The sequence below is a fragment of the Magallana gigas genome, chromosome 8, assembly GCF_963853765.1.
Source record: "Magallana gigas chromosome 8, xbMagGiga1.1, whole genome shotgun sequence".
In the NCBI taxonomy this organism is placed as follows: Eukaryota; Metazoa; Mollusca; class Bivalvia; order Ostreida; family Ostreidae; genus Magallana; species Magallana gigas.
The window spans coordinates 44,358,676-44,371,784 of NC_088860.1; the positions used below are offsets into that span (position 1 = coordinate 44,358,676).

At 32.1% G+C, this 13,109-nt stretch overlaps 1 protein-coding gene across 1 annotated transcript; it reads right to left on the reverse strand.

The window, feature by feature from the left end:
* On the reverse strand, window positions 1-13,016 carry LOC105347644 (UDP-glucuronic acid decarboxylase 1). Its single transcript, XM_034474335.2, has 12 exons — window positions 12,822-13,016; window positions 12,190-12,226; window positions 9,019-9,108; window positions 7,990-8,047; window positions 7,471-7,651; window positions 6,940-7,044; window positions 6,542-6,601; window positions 3,971-4,092; window positions 3,601-3,720; window positions 2,939-3,101; window positions 2,455-2,558; window positions 1-1,984 (listed from the first exon to the last, which is right to left on the reverse strand). The coding sequence occupies exons 1-12, from the start codon at window positions 12,952-12,954 to the stop codon at window positions 1,886-1,888; spliced, it is 1,272 nt and encodes a 423-aa protein (XP_034330226.1). The 5' UTR covers window positions 12,955-13,016; the 3' UTR covers window positions 1-1,885.
* Between the last annotated feature and the right edge of the window lie 93 nt (window positions 13,017-13,109).

Below are 13,109 nucleotides of genomic sequence, written 5' to 3' on the forward strand. Positions count from 1 at the left end.
ATTCTTTCAAGATTTCTTTATTTCCAAATCGAAAATTATTTTACATGGCAAAAATAATTTGTAATATACATGTAGCTGCATACACAATAAGCAAAACAGATACAGTAACTGTTAATTTCATGGAGTAAATAAATAATACCGGTATTTTGGAAATTAATATACAACACGGACATGATGGCAACAAAATCACAACTGAATGTACCGTAGTAATTGTGATGCAATACAGAACAGGCTAATATGTTAATCAAGCAAGCAGTTATATAACATTGGCATCCGACAAAAAATTCGCTATTTTGGAAAAAGGTTCAACATTGGAGTATTCTTGCATACAATAACAATACATATATACATATACATGTAAATTGCTGAAGACAAACATACACTATTTTCTATTTAGCCTGGCATGTAGATAAGTTGTAAGCATATGGAAGCCACCAATCATATTGAAACAGGTTTCACTTGAGGGTCCTCCACACGCCCTCTAATTATACTTTGTATGGACATGGCATCCCAAAAGGTAGATTTAATTTAGCATTGAATCATTATTTTCTTATAAAAATATATAGCCTCATAACTGCAGTGGTTTGTGTATACAATTAATTGAGTTAGCCCAGAAATAGGAACAAACTAAAAACATTACTGTAAACCAACTTTAATTCGCCTTCTCGAGATTCTCACAAGGTTTGTGGAAGCCTCATTGTCGCGAATATTTCTCGCCATGAAAGAGTCCTTGCTCTATGGATTATATAACAACACAGGTGTAAATGAGGTTTTATCACAATTTAAATGCGCCTCCGCGACCTAGTTCATCTCCAGAAGTTCACAAAAAAAACGCTGCGAATAAAATTTGGTTTACAGTATTAATTTACAGGTACATGTAATAAACTATATAGATATTAACTTTTTTGATTTCTTTTCTGCGAATTATATGTATACAAAAAATTATAAAATAAACAATCTAATTCAAAAATATATATAAAAATTGTCAAAAAGAATTAAGACAAGCAAAACAAAGAGAACAACAACATAGGAGGAAATGGAATGTATCGGCTGAAGGAGTACCCGGTACATGATAACTCAAACCGTGGCAACAATTACAGGGGCATAGTAATGACTATACATCACATGGAAGATAACACGAACCGTGGCAACGATTACAGGGGCATAGTAATGACTATACATCACATGGAAGATAACACGAACCGTGGCAACGATTACAGGGGCATAGTAATGACTATACATCACATGGAAGATAACACGAACCGTGGCAACGATTACAGGGGCATAGTAATGACTATACATCACATGGAAGATAACACGAACCGTGGCAACGATTACAGGGGCATAGTAATGACTACACATCACAAGGAAGATATCGGAAACAACAGTACATTATGTATATATTACATGAAATTCAAATTCTACCCTTGATCTCCATACAAGGAGAAAGATTACCAATTTCATTATAATAGATGAACTGAGCAAGATAATGACATAATTATGATATGTACAGAGTCCTTTCACTCTAATAATTGCATGCTAGTTCTTGCATAAGTATCTAAGTATGAAAAATTATCAAATTTTTAAATAAATGCAAAATATTTAAAAAAGCAATATTTTTCTCTCCGAACTTCACTCTCCTCCTAAGATATACTCTTATAGAGTCTGACCATAATACAGCAGATTTACATGTCTGACCATAATACAGCAGATTTACACCAACTACTTTGTAGATACAGTGTAAGTTAGATCAGGACAGTATCTGCACTCAATAAATACGATAACCGGTGTCTGTATTATAGTTGATGTGATTAGTCGGGGAGCTGTATATTTCTCTGGCTATGCCGAGTCCTCTTCAATTCATTTGTCTGTATAGTTGATGTGATTAGTCGGGGAGCTGTATATTTCTCTGGCTATGCCGAGTCCTCTTCAATTCATTTCTAAAATAGTCTATGGTTTTCCTTATGCCTTCCATCATTGGGACCTGTCAGACAGATAATAATAAAGTGGTTATGTCTTTACTAAAACGCACCATGGTCTAGTGCTAGTGTGCTTCAGACAGTCATGTTTCATACAGTAAGCTAATTTACTATAAACACCGGTATAACAGTGATATTGTGTATATAAGTAAATAAGCAAACTATATGGTACAGGCGACTGTGCTATATCCCCATCATCACAACAACTTCTACCATCGGAACTATTGTGACATACATGTATATATCACTTACTAGCTTCATTAAACTCTACCCTTGTTTTAATTTTGCCAATAGGAACCACAGTATATTTTCATAACATCTGCATAAGATAATTCTACTATTAACATATCATGTTCTTTCTTATATCGTGTGTATTGGAAAAATGCACAGTTCATACGAAATACATGGCATTGCATTTTAACAGCTAGGACTTGAACCCACGACTTTCAAGACAGGATATCAGCCACTAACTGACCTGAGGGGACCACTGTAGATACTTCTTGGCTTTCGTGATGTCAGGCTTCCTTTTCTTAGGGTCATCCTGCATAGCTGGTTTGTTCACAATCTTACTTGAACCCCCTTAAAAAGAAATTGAAAATAAAACTGTACACATCAATTCAGAAGCCTTTGAAATGCATGCATGTTTATGAGGTTACTGATTATCTGACAAAGTAATACAGAGATCTGAAGTTATTTTTTTAACGTTTATGCATGGCTCTGGATCTAGAACAGCAGGAATCCAAGTATTATATTCATATATGGTTGCTTCAGAGCAAGTCCATGATTTATCTTTGGAACATGTAGTAATTCAATCAATTTTTCTATTCATACGTACACACTTAAACATCTTGTTTGGGAATATTTATCGCAGGCACTTAAGGTTCACACATAATGAATTATTAACTGCATTTAGTGCATTGTCTGTTGCTAAGTAAGTGATCAATGTATGGAGAACTCACCCACTAGGTCCTTGATGATGGTGGCAAAATCCATGATAGTGTGCTCCTCTGGATTTCCTATGTTAATTGGTTGTGAGTAATTTGAGTTCATCAGCCTGATGAGACCATCCACGAGATCTGAGACGTACTGGAATGATCGAGTCTGCTCTCCCGATCCATACACCTACCAATGAGATAAGAGTAACTAACAATAAGATACTAGTTACATCTACATGTACCAACAAAATAGTACACTTATACACCTACCAATGAAATAGTACATGTATATACATGTACCTATTGAGATACAGGTACTGGTAGATGTACATGTTAAAATTTGTTAATTAACTTTAACTTATTTGTCAGTATGTACTTGAAACTTTCTCTGCATTGATTAACATTTTGAAAATTAAGTTTTTATTGGTAAATTTGAAAGTTGCAACCATCTCCAAAAATAATGTGTCTTGAATATCACTGGTATCAAACATAATTTTATTCATCAATTGAGTACTGTGTGCTTGCAATTAAAAAGAAAACCAATGAGAGATGGACATGCATGGTTACTTCTTCATATTAAATAGTTAGAATTATTTGACTTATTTTTTTAACATCTATAATAATTGTAACTAAGATAAACAAACTTCCATGACTTTAAAACTGTAATAATCTGCGAGATCTCTTACTGTGATGTTCTGTCCCTGGAGAGCTTGCAGGATAAAGTTACTGACCACACGGCCATCATTCATGTGCATTCTGGGACCGAACGTGTTGAAGATTCGGGCCACCCTCACTTCTACCCCATCCTGATAAAAGAAATGTTTTTTTTGTATAACATGTGCATTGCAAATACCAGGCACATGTTAATCCATATTTTTTTAATTTATTTTATTCATAAACTTTTTTTCTCCGTAGGTTTTGAATACCAATTCGCTGATTATACTACATGTACCAATACACAATGTACACACAGAAGACTTATTTGTAAGTTTGCTTCGGAATACATGTATATGGTTTCAAACTCTCTTCCACCTGACAACACAGCTCTTTACATACCTGTTTTGCGTAGGCGTAACACATGGTCTCGGACACCCTTTTGCCCTCATCATAGCATGCCCTGGGTCCAATAGGGTTCACGTTGCCCCAGTACTCCTCCGGCTGGGGGTGCACCTCTGGATCTATATAAAGTAATTATTGTACATGTCTGGATCTATATTTAGTAATTCTTGTACATGTCTGGATCTATATTAATTAATATTGTACAAGTCTGGATCTTTATAAAGTAATTATTGTACAAGTCTGGATCTATATGTAGTAATTCTTGCATATGTCTGGATCTACATAAAGTAATTATTGTACATGTCTGGATCTATATATAGTAATTCTTGTACATGTCTGGATCTATATTAAGTACTTATTGTACATGTCTGGAAAGTAGAAAGTAATTATCGTACATGTCTGGGTCTATAGAAAGTAATTATTGAAAATGTCTGGATCTATATATGGTAATCCTTGTACGTGTCTGGATCTATATATAGTAATTATTGTACATGTCTGGATCTTTATAATTAAAAGTAATTCTTGTACATGTCTGGATCTATATATATATAGTAATTATTGTACATGTCTGGATCTATATATATATATATATATATATATATATATATATATATATATATATATATATATATATATATATATATATATATATATATATTTATTCTTGTACAAGTCTGGGTCTATATTAAGTAATATATATATATACTCTAGAAGCACATATATTTGTTGGGTTAAAATTTCGTTGTTTTTAAACCAAATAAAATTTCGTTGGGATTTAATTTCGTCATATCGTAATCTATTAATAGTTGTCAAAATGATTTATCACGGTCTTATACGTACATAACGAACGATAACTCTGTATGCAGGTATCGTATAAACCGAGCGCAGGGAATATAAATTCCGATTTGAGTGTCTCTTACCTACGGCAAAATTCAGTAGTGAGCTGATAGTTCTAATTATTTAATTTACTACACTTGAATCGAATTCCCGGTCATTCTATAGATCATTCCTGATGTGCAAACATGTCTTTGTTGAAGTGGGTAAAAAGTTCTAAAATAACTGAACCTTCATCGTGATCTTAGTACGATGTAAATACGTTTGTGTTTCAATAAAAAAGAAACATTACAACTCTGTATTATTGAATACTTGGGTTAAAAATTCGTCATGGATTTAATTTCGTTGATTTATATTGCCAACGAAAATAACGAAATTAAATCCTCGACGAATATTTCTGCTTCTACAGTATATATATAGTAATTCTTGTACATGTCTGGATCTATAAAAAGTAATTCTTGTACATGTCTGGGTCTATATATAGTAATTCTTGTGTATGTTTGGATCTATATATAAAGTAATTATTGTACATGTCTGGATCTATATATAAAGTAATTATTGTACATGTCTGGATTTATATTAAGTAATTATTGTACATGTCTGGATCTATATTAAGTAATTATTGTACATGTCTGGATTTATATTAAGTAATTATTGTACATGTCTGGATCTATATATAAAGTAATTATTGTACATGTCTGGATTTATAAAAAGTAATTCTTTTACTTGTCTGGATCTATATGAAGTAATTCTTGTACATGTTTGGATCTATATATAAAGTAATTATTGTACATGTCTGGATCTATATATGAAGTAATTCTTGTAAATGTCTGGATCTATATATAGTAATTCTTGTATATGTTTGGATCTATATATAAAGTAATTATTGTAAATGTCTGGATCTCTATATAGCAATTCTTGTACATGTCTGGCTCTATATAAAGTAATTCTTGTACATGTCTAGATCTATATATAGTACTTATTGTACAAGTCTGAATCTATATAATGTAATTATTGTACATGTCTGGATCTCTCTATCCTTTATTTATATATATATATATATATATATATATATATATATATATATATATATATATAGTTATTCTTGTACAAGTCTGGGTCTATATTAAGTAATTATTGTACATGTCTGGATCTATATATAGAATTATTGTACATGTCTTGTTCTATATATAGTAATTATTGTACAGGTTTGAACAATTATTTATTAATCAAAGGGGATTGGAAAAAAGTTCTTACAACTCATTAGTTCCTCTCCCAAAAGTACACACAACACACAAAGTTGCTAGTTAAGTATATAATAGTACATGTCCACACAACATTAGAAGATAAGGGTGTTTAATAGACTGTGGTAGTTGTAACATGTTTTTGTGCATGCATGCGTGATCCTCACAATAGATTTGCTATAACATCAACATGATGTACACCACATTCCACATGTACCAGAACATTGTTCCACAGGTCTGTGCCCAATTGCTGTACTAGTGGTTTGTTAATATCAATGCTGTGGTGACTCAGTGCTTATCAGTGTGGAATTGCAAGTGCTGTAGTAACATTTTGTATTTGTGGTGGCAATATTTTGTATTTATCTGATGGTCTTGAATGTTTGTTCTGCGGTATTTGTGTGATGAACTTCTGTGCTGTACCGGTGTTTGTTTTGTGATATTTGTGTGATGAACTTCTGTGCTGTACCGGTGGCTATCCTTGCTGACTTACCTCCATACACCTCTGATGTAGAAGCCATGAGAAGCCGTCCTCTCACTCTCTTTGTTAAACCTATGTGGGAAATGTAAGAACCATCTACAGATTTAACATGTTAGACAGGTAATGTATTCAAGACAAACACATACACACAACATGACAAATACAAGCAAGTTTGATGTTTTATCAAATGAATATTTTTTCTGTTTGATAAGACATCTTCAACCATCAAACTTTAATTATGCAACTGACCACAATTGAAAAATTTGCAAAAGTACAGGTTTTTTTCCCAACGATTATTCAATAACAAAGTTTTCATTAATATGACTATTGATTGGGGTCTTTTTTTATGTCATGAGTAACAAACAACCACACAGTATACAGCCTCTAGTGTGGTCAGTGGTGACACGTACCCAGCATGTTGTTGGTGCCCAGCGTGTTGGTCTTGATGGTCTTCACCGGGTTGTACATGTAGTTGGGGGGTGAGGCTGGGGAGGCCAGGTGATAAATCTGATCCACTGAAGAACACACAAAACAAGTTATTTTATTATCAAAGATGTATATAAGTAGAGAAAATTTAATTGAGAAAGAGAGAGAGAGAGAGAGAGAGATAGTAAGAGAGAGAGAGAGAGAGAGAGAGAGAGAGATGCTTAATTAATTTGATGATCAAAATTGGCTATTTTATTGTACATGTAATACAGTATTAACAAAAAATAAAATAATCAACTAGTTCTTAGGAATTTAAAATGAATTAGGATTTGTCTTCTGGCTGCATCAATAAATTTTTCAGGGATAATGATAGTGACAATACAATGACCAAGTCCTTACCTTCAATGAACAATTTTCAAGGATAATGATAGTGACAATACAATGACTGAGTCTTTACCATCAATGAACAATTTTTAGGGATAATGATAGTGCCAATACAATGACCCAGTCTTTACCTTCAATGAACAGCGGGTTTACAATGTCATGGTTCATCAGTTCAAAGTTCTCGTGTCCGATCCAGTGCTCTACGTTGCGCTTCCGCCCGGTGAAGAAGTTGTCCACCACCGTAACCTCGTGACCTTCCAGCATCAAGCGATCCACCAGGTGGGAGCCAACAAAGCCTGCCCCACCCGAAATCTGTACAGGTAATTAATTTTGATTAAGTGAGGAACACTGATATCCCCACACACACACACAAAATATTCATGTCCATATCGAATGAATCTCAATCTGATTTTGAAAAAAAAAAGCTGTAATCTGTTATTATTATTTTCCAATAATAAAAATGAACGAAACCCAAACTACGCCCAACAATACAAGACACATGTACCGGTAAATCTTAATTCAAGAGTGTCTTGTCCTATACTGATAGTTTGCTGAAGTTCATGTACTGTAACAGTTTGTACCAGTTCACCCACATGTCATTACTAATTTTCTATTTTGCATTGTTTCACAAGTTTAAAAATTTTTTTTACCAGAATCCTTTTCCTGTCCTTGTAATTTAAAAATTTCACATCAGGGTAGATTTTATTCCTGAAAATGGAAATGTTTTAAAATATTTCAAACAGAAACCATGGAAACTGCCTGCACTTCAATTCTTTTTTTTAAAGATTTTTTAAAAATCAATTTTCATTTCGTATCTATAGAACATTAATCATATGATTTATTGAAAAATTTGGTTTTTTTGTTAAATACAAAAACAATTCATTTGCATCCATAATAAATTAAAGCATGAATTGAAAATCAGTCATATGCCATTGATAGTAGGTTATAAACTGATTTCAGCATCAAGTTATCATTCTCGTTCCACTTTATTTAATATTATAATAAAAATCAGAAAATTAAAAATTTAAAAATACATCTTTAATGATAATTTTGATAATGAAGGAAGCTTAGGTTTCACTGCAGGAATGAAATTAGTGTATAATGAATATCTGGCAAAAAAAGCCATGCAAAATACATATTAAAAATATTTTGTTACATAATCATCAACAATTTTTTCGTTAATTCAAACTTAAGACGTTACTATGATAGAGAGAATTTTTAATTTAAAATATTGTACATTTGCTAAATATTTTGCTTTTTGATGAAAAAAGTTTTAAAGAATTAATGTTTGATTACAAGTAGTGTATTATATTTCAAAAATTTTCTTTCTTATATATTTTTGAAGATGATTTTAAAAAAGTCTTTTCATGTTAATAGAAAAATAACTTAGAGCCTGGTATTTGTGTTACGATTAAAAAAAAATGTTGTTCATAACTTCACTTACCTATAGTTTTGGCTAAATTCAATATATTTTAATGTAAATTTAATGATGATCTACATTTTCTATATTATAGTTTGAATCATCATGCACGTCATGAAAAAAAAAAATTCTGCGTTAATTTGTTCAATATGATATGGGGATATGGAACAACTGTTAAGCAAATTGACTGTTAAAGTAATAATGTAGGGATTTTTCACTTTCTCTGATCTAATTCTCACATAATTTATTGAATACATACTGTCGCTCAAGTTGACCAACACGCTCTTTTAGTGCTGTGATTTCATTGTAGATTTCCTTGTACCCTGTTCCATTCAGCAACCTTGTAAAGCTGAAATAATTTCAGGGGATTTTGTTGTGATCTGATTTCTATCAGCATCCATTATTTTATTTAACATTATTTGTAACTTCCATCCATTCATTCAATATATCTTTAATCAAGTTAGGCTTTATATAGTCCATCAGTATTCTGTATTAAATAACTATAATACCAATTTCATACATATCAGCAAATGGATCAGCAGAATAGACAAAATATGTGAATTAAGGAAGCAATGCATTTTGTTATCTTAAACTATTCTTAAATTCAGACTATTAATCCCTTTCATCATGTTCATGGCAAACATTTTTAACATTTTTGAGGATTTGGGTATAAAGATCAACTATATATGATATTAGTCAAATTTGGCCCCCATAATTCGCTATTTTAAAGTGACTCAGATACATTAATTTGTTGTGTTATTCTATAAAAGAGCTGAAGGTTTCCGATCTTAGAGGCTTCAGATATGCATATTGAGGTCACGCGTTTTATCAGCTCAGTAATTCGATCAGCAATAGCTGTGATACCGATGGGAGTAGCAGAGGAAATTTTGCAGAAATTGTATCCCACTCACAATCCAACTTGATGTTCAATGTTTTTGTGATTGTGTCACCTGTCCTTTAAAGTAGTGCATGTGAGATTATAGAATGTACAAGATTACAAATGTAGTATCATTGGTGAAGAGTTTTTGAGAAATTTTGTGAACATAAGATACCAGTAATAGAAAATAATAAAAAAAAGTAATTATTTCTAACTTTGAAAGGAGACTTATTCTGCTCATGTAAATAGGAGAAAGTCCATAACTTTCTACTAAGATAATTGGTTTGTATTGAAAAAAAAATGATACTGTAATAACAAATAAATCGGACCAAGCAGCTTTAACTTAATTAGGGTTTAATTAAGATTTATGATCTGGTGACTTTCCTGGTTACAAAAAGTCTATATACATTTTCACTTACTATGTGTTGACAAAACAAAATCCTCTCTTTAGCAACAATGATTCCATATTTTTGATGACGTATATCTTTTGAAAATCCAACATCTGACACATTGTTTTCCAGCATGAAGCACATAGGTCGATTAAAAGTTAATTTAACAACTCACAATTTATACTCCTATTCATAATTGCTGAGGATACAGGAATGGGGTTTCTAAGCTTAGAATAATTCATATTTATGTACAGGGATCTCAAACTTTTGATAACAATTGGCAAAAATTATTTGACTTCAGTTTTTAGATAAGAGCAAGTTATAAATCCCTATGGTTGAAAGGTAGTGTGTGTCAGCTATTACGACGCACAGAAGGTTTCCGATCTTAGAGGCCTCAGATATGTATATTGAGGTCACGCATCTTATCAGTTCAGTAATTCAGCAATAGCTGTGATACCAATGGGAGTAGCAGAGGAAATTTTGCAGAAATTGTATCCCACTCACAATCTAACTTGATGTTCAATGTTTTTGTGATTGTGTCACCTGTCCTTTTAATTTAAGAAAAACTGCTTCAAAACAAGCCGTTTTATGCTAAAAATGGCGGGAAAATGTAAACTTTATGATGTCAATTTTAGACGGGGTCACGTGACCCCGTCTATTGGTTTACTGTCAGCCGAAGTCTCAAACCGGAAGGCACGCGTAGAACACATGAATTGAGTCTACGCGTAAGAAAATAGTGCAGAAAGTTTTCATGCATTTCAGTAAATATGTATTATAAAAACACGCATTAAATCTTTTTAAGTCCTCTGTGTATAAACAAAATTCTATTTAGAAAATAAACAAATAGTTTTATTGATCAAAATATTCTTGCTCGGGTTCAAATGTGGAATGAGTTACGTAACTGAATGCACAGGCCGTTGACGATTCAGTTGGTGTACGAGCTCATTAATCAATAGAAGGGGTTGATGGTGGAATCGAAAGTAAAGTTCCCAAACGCAATGTGCCATTTTTGAAAAGTTGTGAATTTTATTTTGACAATCTTTCACCATAATACTACCAAACTTCATGCGCAAGCCGAAGTTAAAATCAGGACGGGTGTTTTACAAATTAAATAGGTGTTTTATTGGCTTCCAGTCTACTTGCGGGTATGACTGCTGTTCGTCTCTAAAGGAATTTTGTACAAAGAAAATAAAAATCTAAATTTGCCTTCTCGTTCGTTGGCTCTTTAGTTGTTTAAACTGAATTTAAATTTTAAACAATGCATTGTAAGCAAAATCTATAATAGATTATAGATTTTGGAAGACTTATACATCATATAACATATTCAATCTTATCGATTGAAGAACCAACTTAAGTTAAATGTTAATGTTCATGTTTTCCGGCTTAGTTGGAATCAGGTTTGTGGAATGCATTACATTACCATTACTTCATGAATTAGGGCATTAAATTACCATTACCATTACTTAATTTTCTTGAGGTAATGCATTTATCTATATTACCATTACATGAGTAAAGTAATGCATTACCATTACTTTGTGAAAAGTCAGTAAGTTTTAAACAGTAATTTAAAAACTAAATAAAGAGTTTTTGTAAATATTTCATAAATAAAACATGCTTAAAATATTTACAGGTTCATGTTCATGTTCACTATCAGGTTCAAATTTAATGACTTATTCAAACTCATAAATTTTGGAAGCATATTCGAGGAAATCCAGGACAATTACAAATTCAAACTTTCAAGACCCCGTCTTTCAGTACTCTCAGTACTTTGATTTAAAATTGAAAGCATTAAAATCAAAATAAAAATTATGAAAAAACTTCAGATGTATATCTGTACAAATAAAACAAAGAATTACAGTAAAATGACGATGTTCATTTAAGGGGGCCATTTTAGGCTCAAACCATATATAGTCCTTTTTTGAAGCAATTTTGCTAATATATCAAGCAATTATTTTTTGTATATATACGAAATAAATAAAATTTTTTAGTCACCATAGAATGCTTAAAAAGTTGTCTGGATTTAACTCCAAAAACCAAAAATCTGGTGTATGGAGCAAAAAAATTTTGGTACTATTAATCTGATCATTATTCCAGGAAACTTATCTTTTTAACCATGCATTTTTTTTTCTATTTCAATATGTTCAATAGCAAAACAATGACTTACTCAGTTTTTGTTGAGTTGGATCCTCTACTAAGCCAAACTGAAATAGAAAAGAGTTTTAAAAAATGAAATTAACATGGATAATCATGTATTACTTTGAATATAAGGACAATATGTATTTGAGGGCTATGAACTCTCTCACAGGTCCAAAGGCCCGTGAGTGCAAAAATCTCCCTATATATAACACATATTTGTAAGAATAATCATTACATATAAATCACAAACTATGTCTAATACTTAAAAATCGTGGTTCAAGATGGCAGTCTATACTCCTCACAATTTTGAATATCAATGCAGTCCGAACCGAATTTTTCAGATGTCTGCCATTTTTACAAAAAATATTTTACAAACAAAATATATGTTTCTATACGACTTGACAAGAAAGAAACAGTCCTATAGTTATGAAATTGAGGTTGTGTTAATTGGCTTTGCTTTGCAAACACAAAAAGACACAAACTTACAGACAACATCTGTATACCGAACGTACTTTGAATGGATTCTAATGAAATACACTGTAGAGACCAAAGACATATAGTCACATATGGTAGTCAATGCATGTACATGTAGGGTCATGTATGGTACACCTCTCAGGTAAAGCAAGTAATTTAATTTTTTTTAAAACATGTCGCACTTACTTAAAATCCCTATAACGAGTCCACAGACGACTACAATGGACTTCATTCTTAGCTTCCTGTTCAGATATATCATCCTCCAACAAGCTGGCAACCCATAGCGCGCGGTGTCAGGGTGCGTTGTATTAATGATCATGAAGATAACAGCTGGGCCACATCATTTCATCTCCAGATCAAAGAGGAAGTAAATTGGCTCAACATAAACTAAGAGTTACGGTAGTGCAACGTTTTTAGTTCCGGGATTTTTTCCAGATGAATTAAATCAATTTTTAAGCTTACCTAAATAAAAAA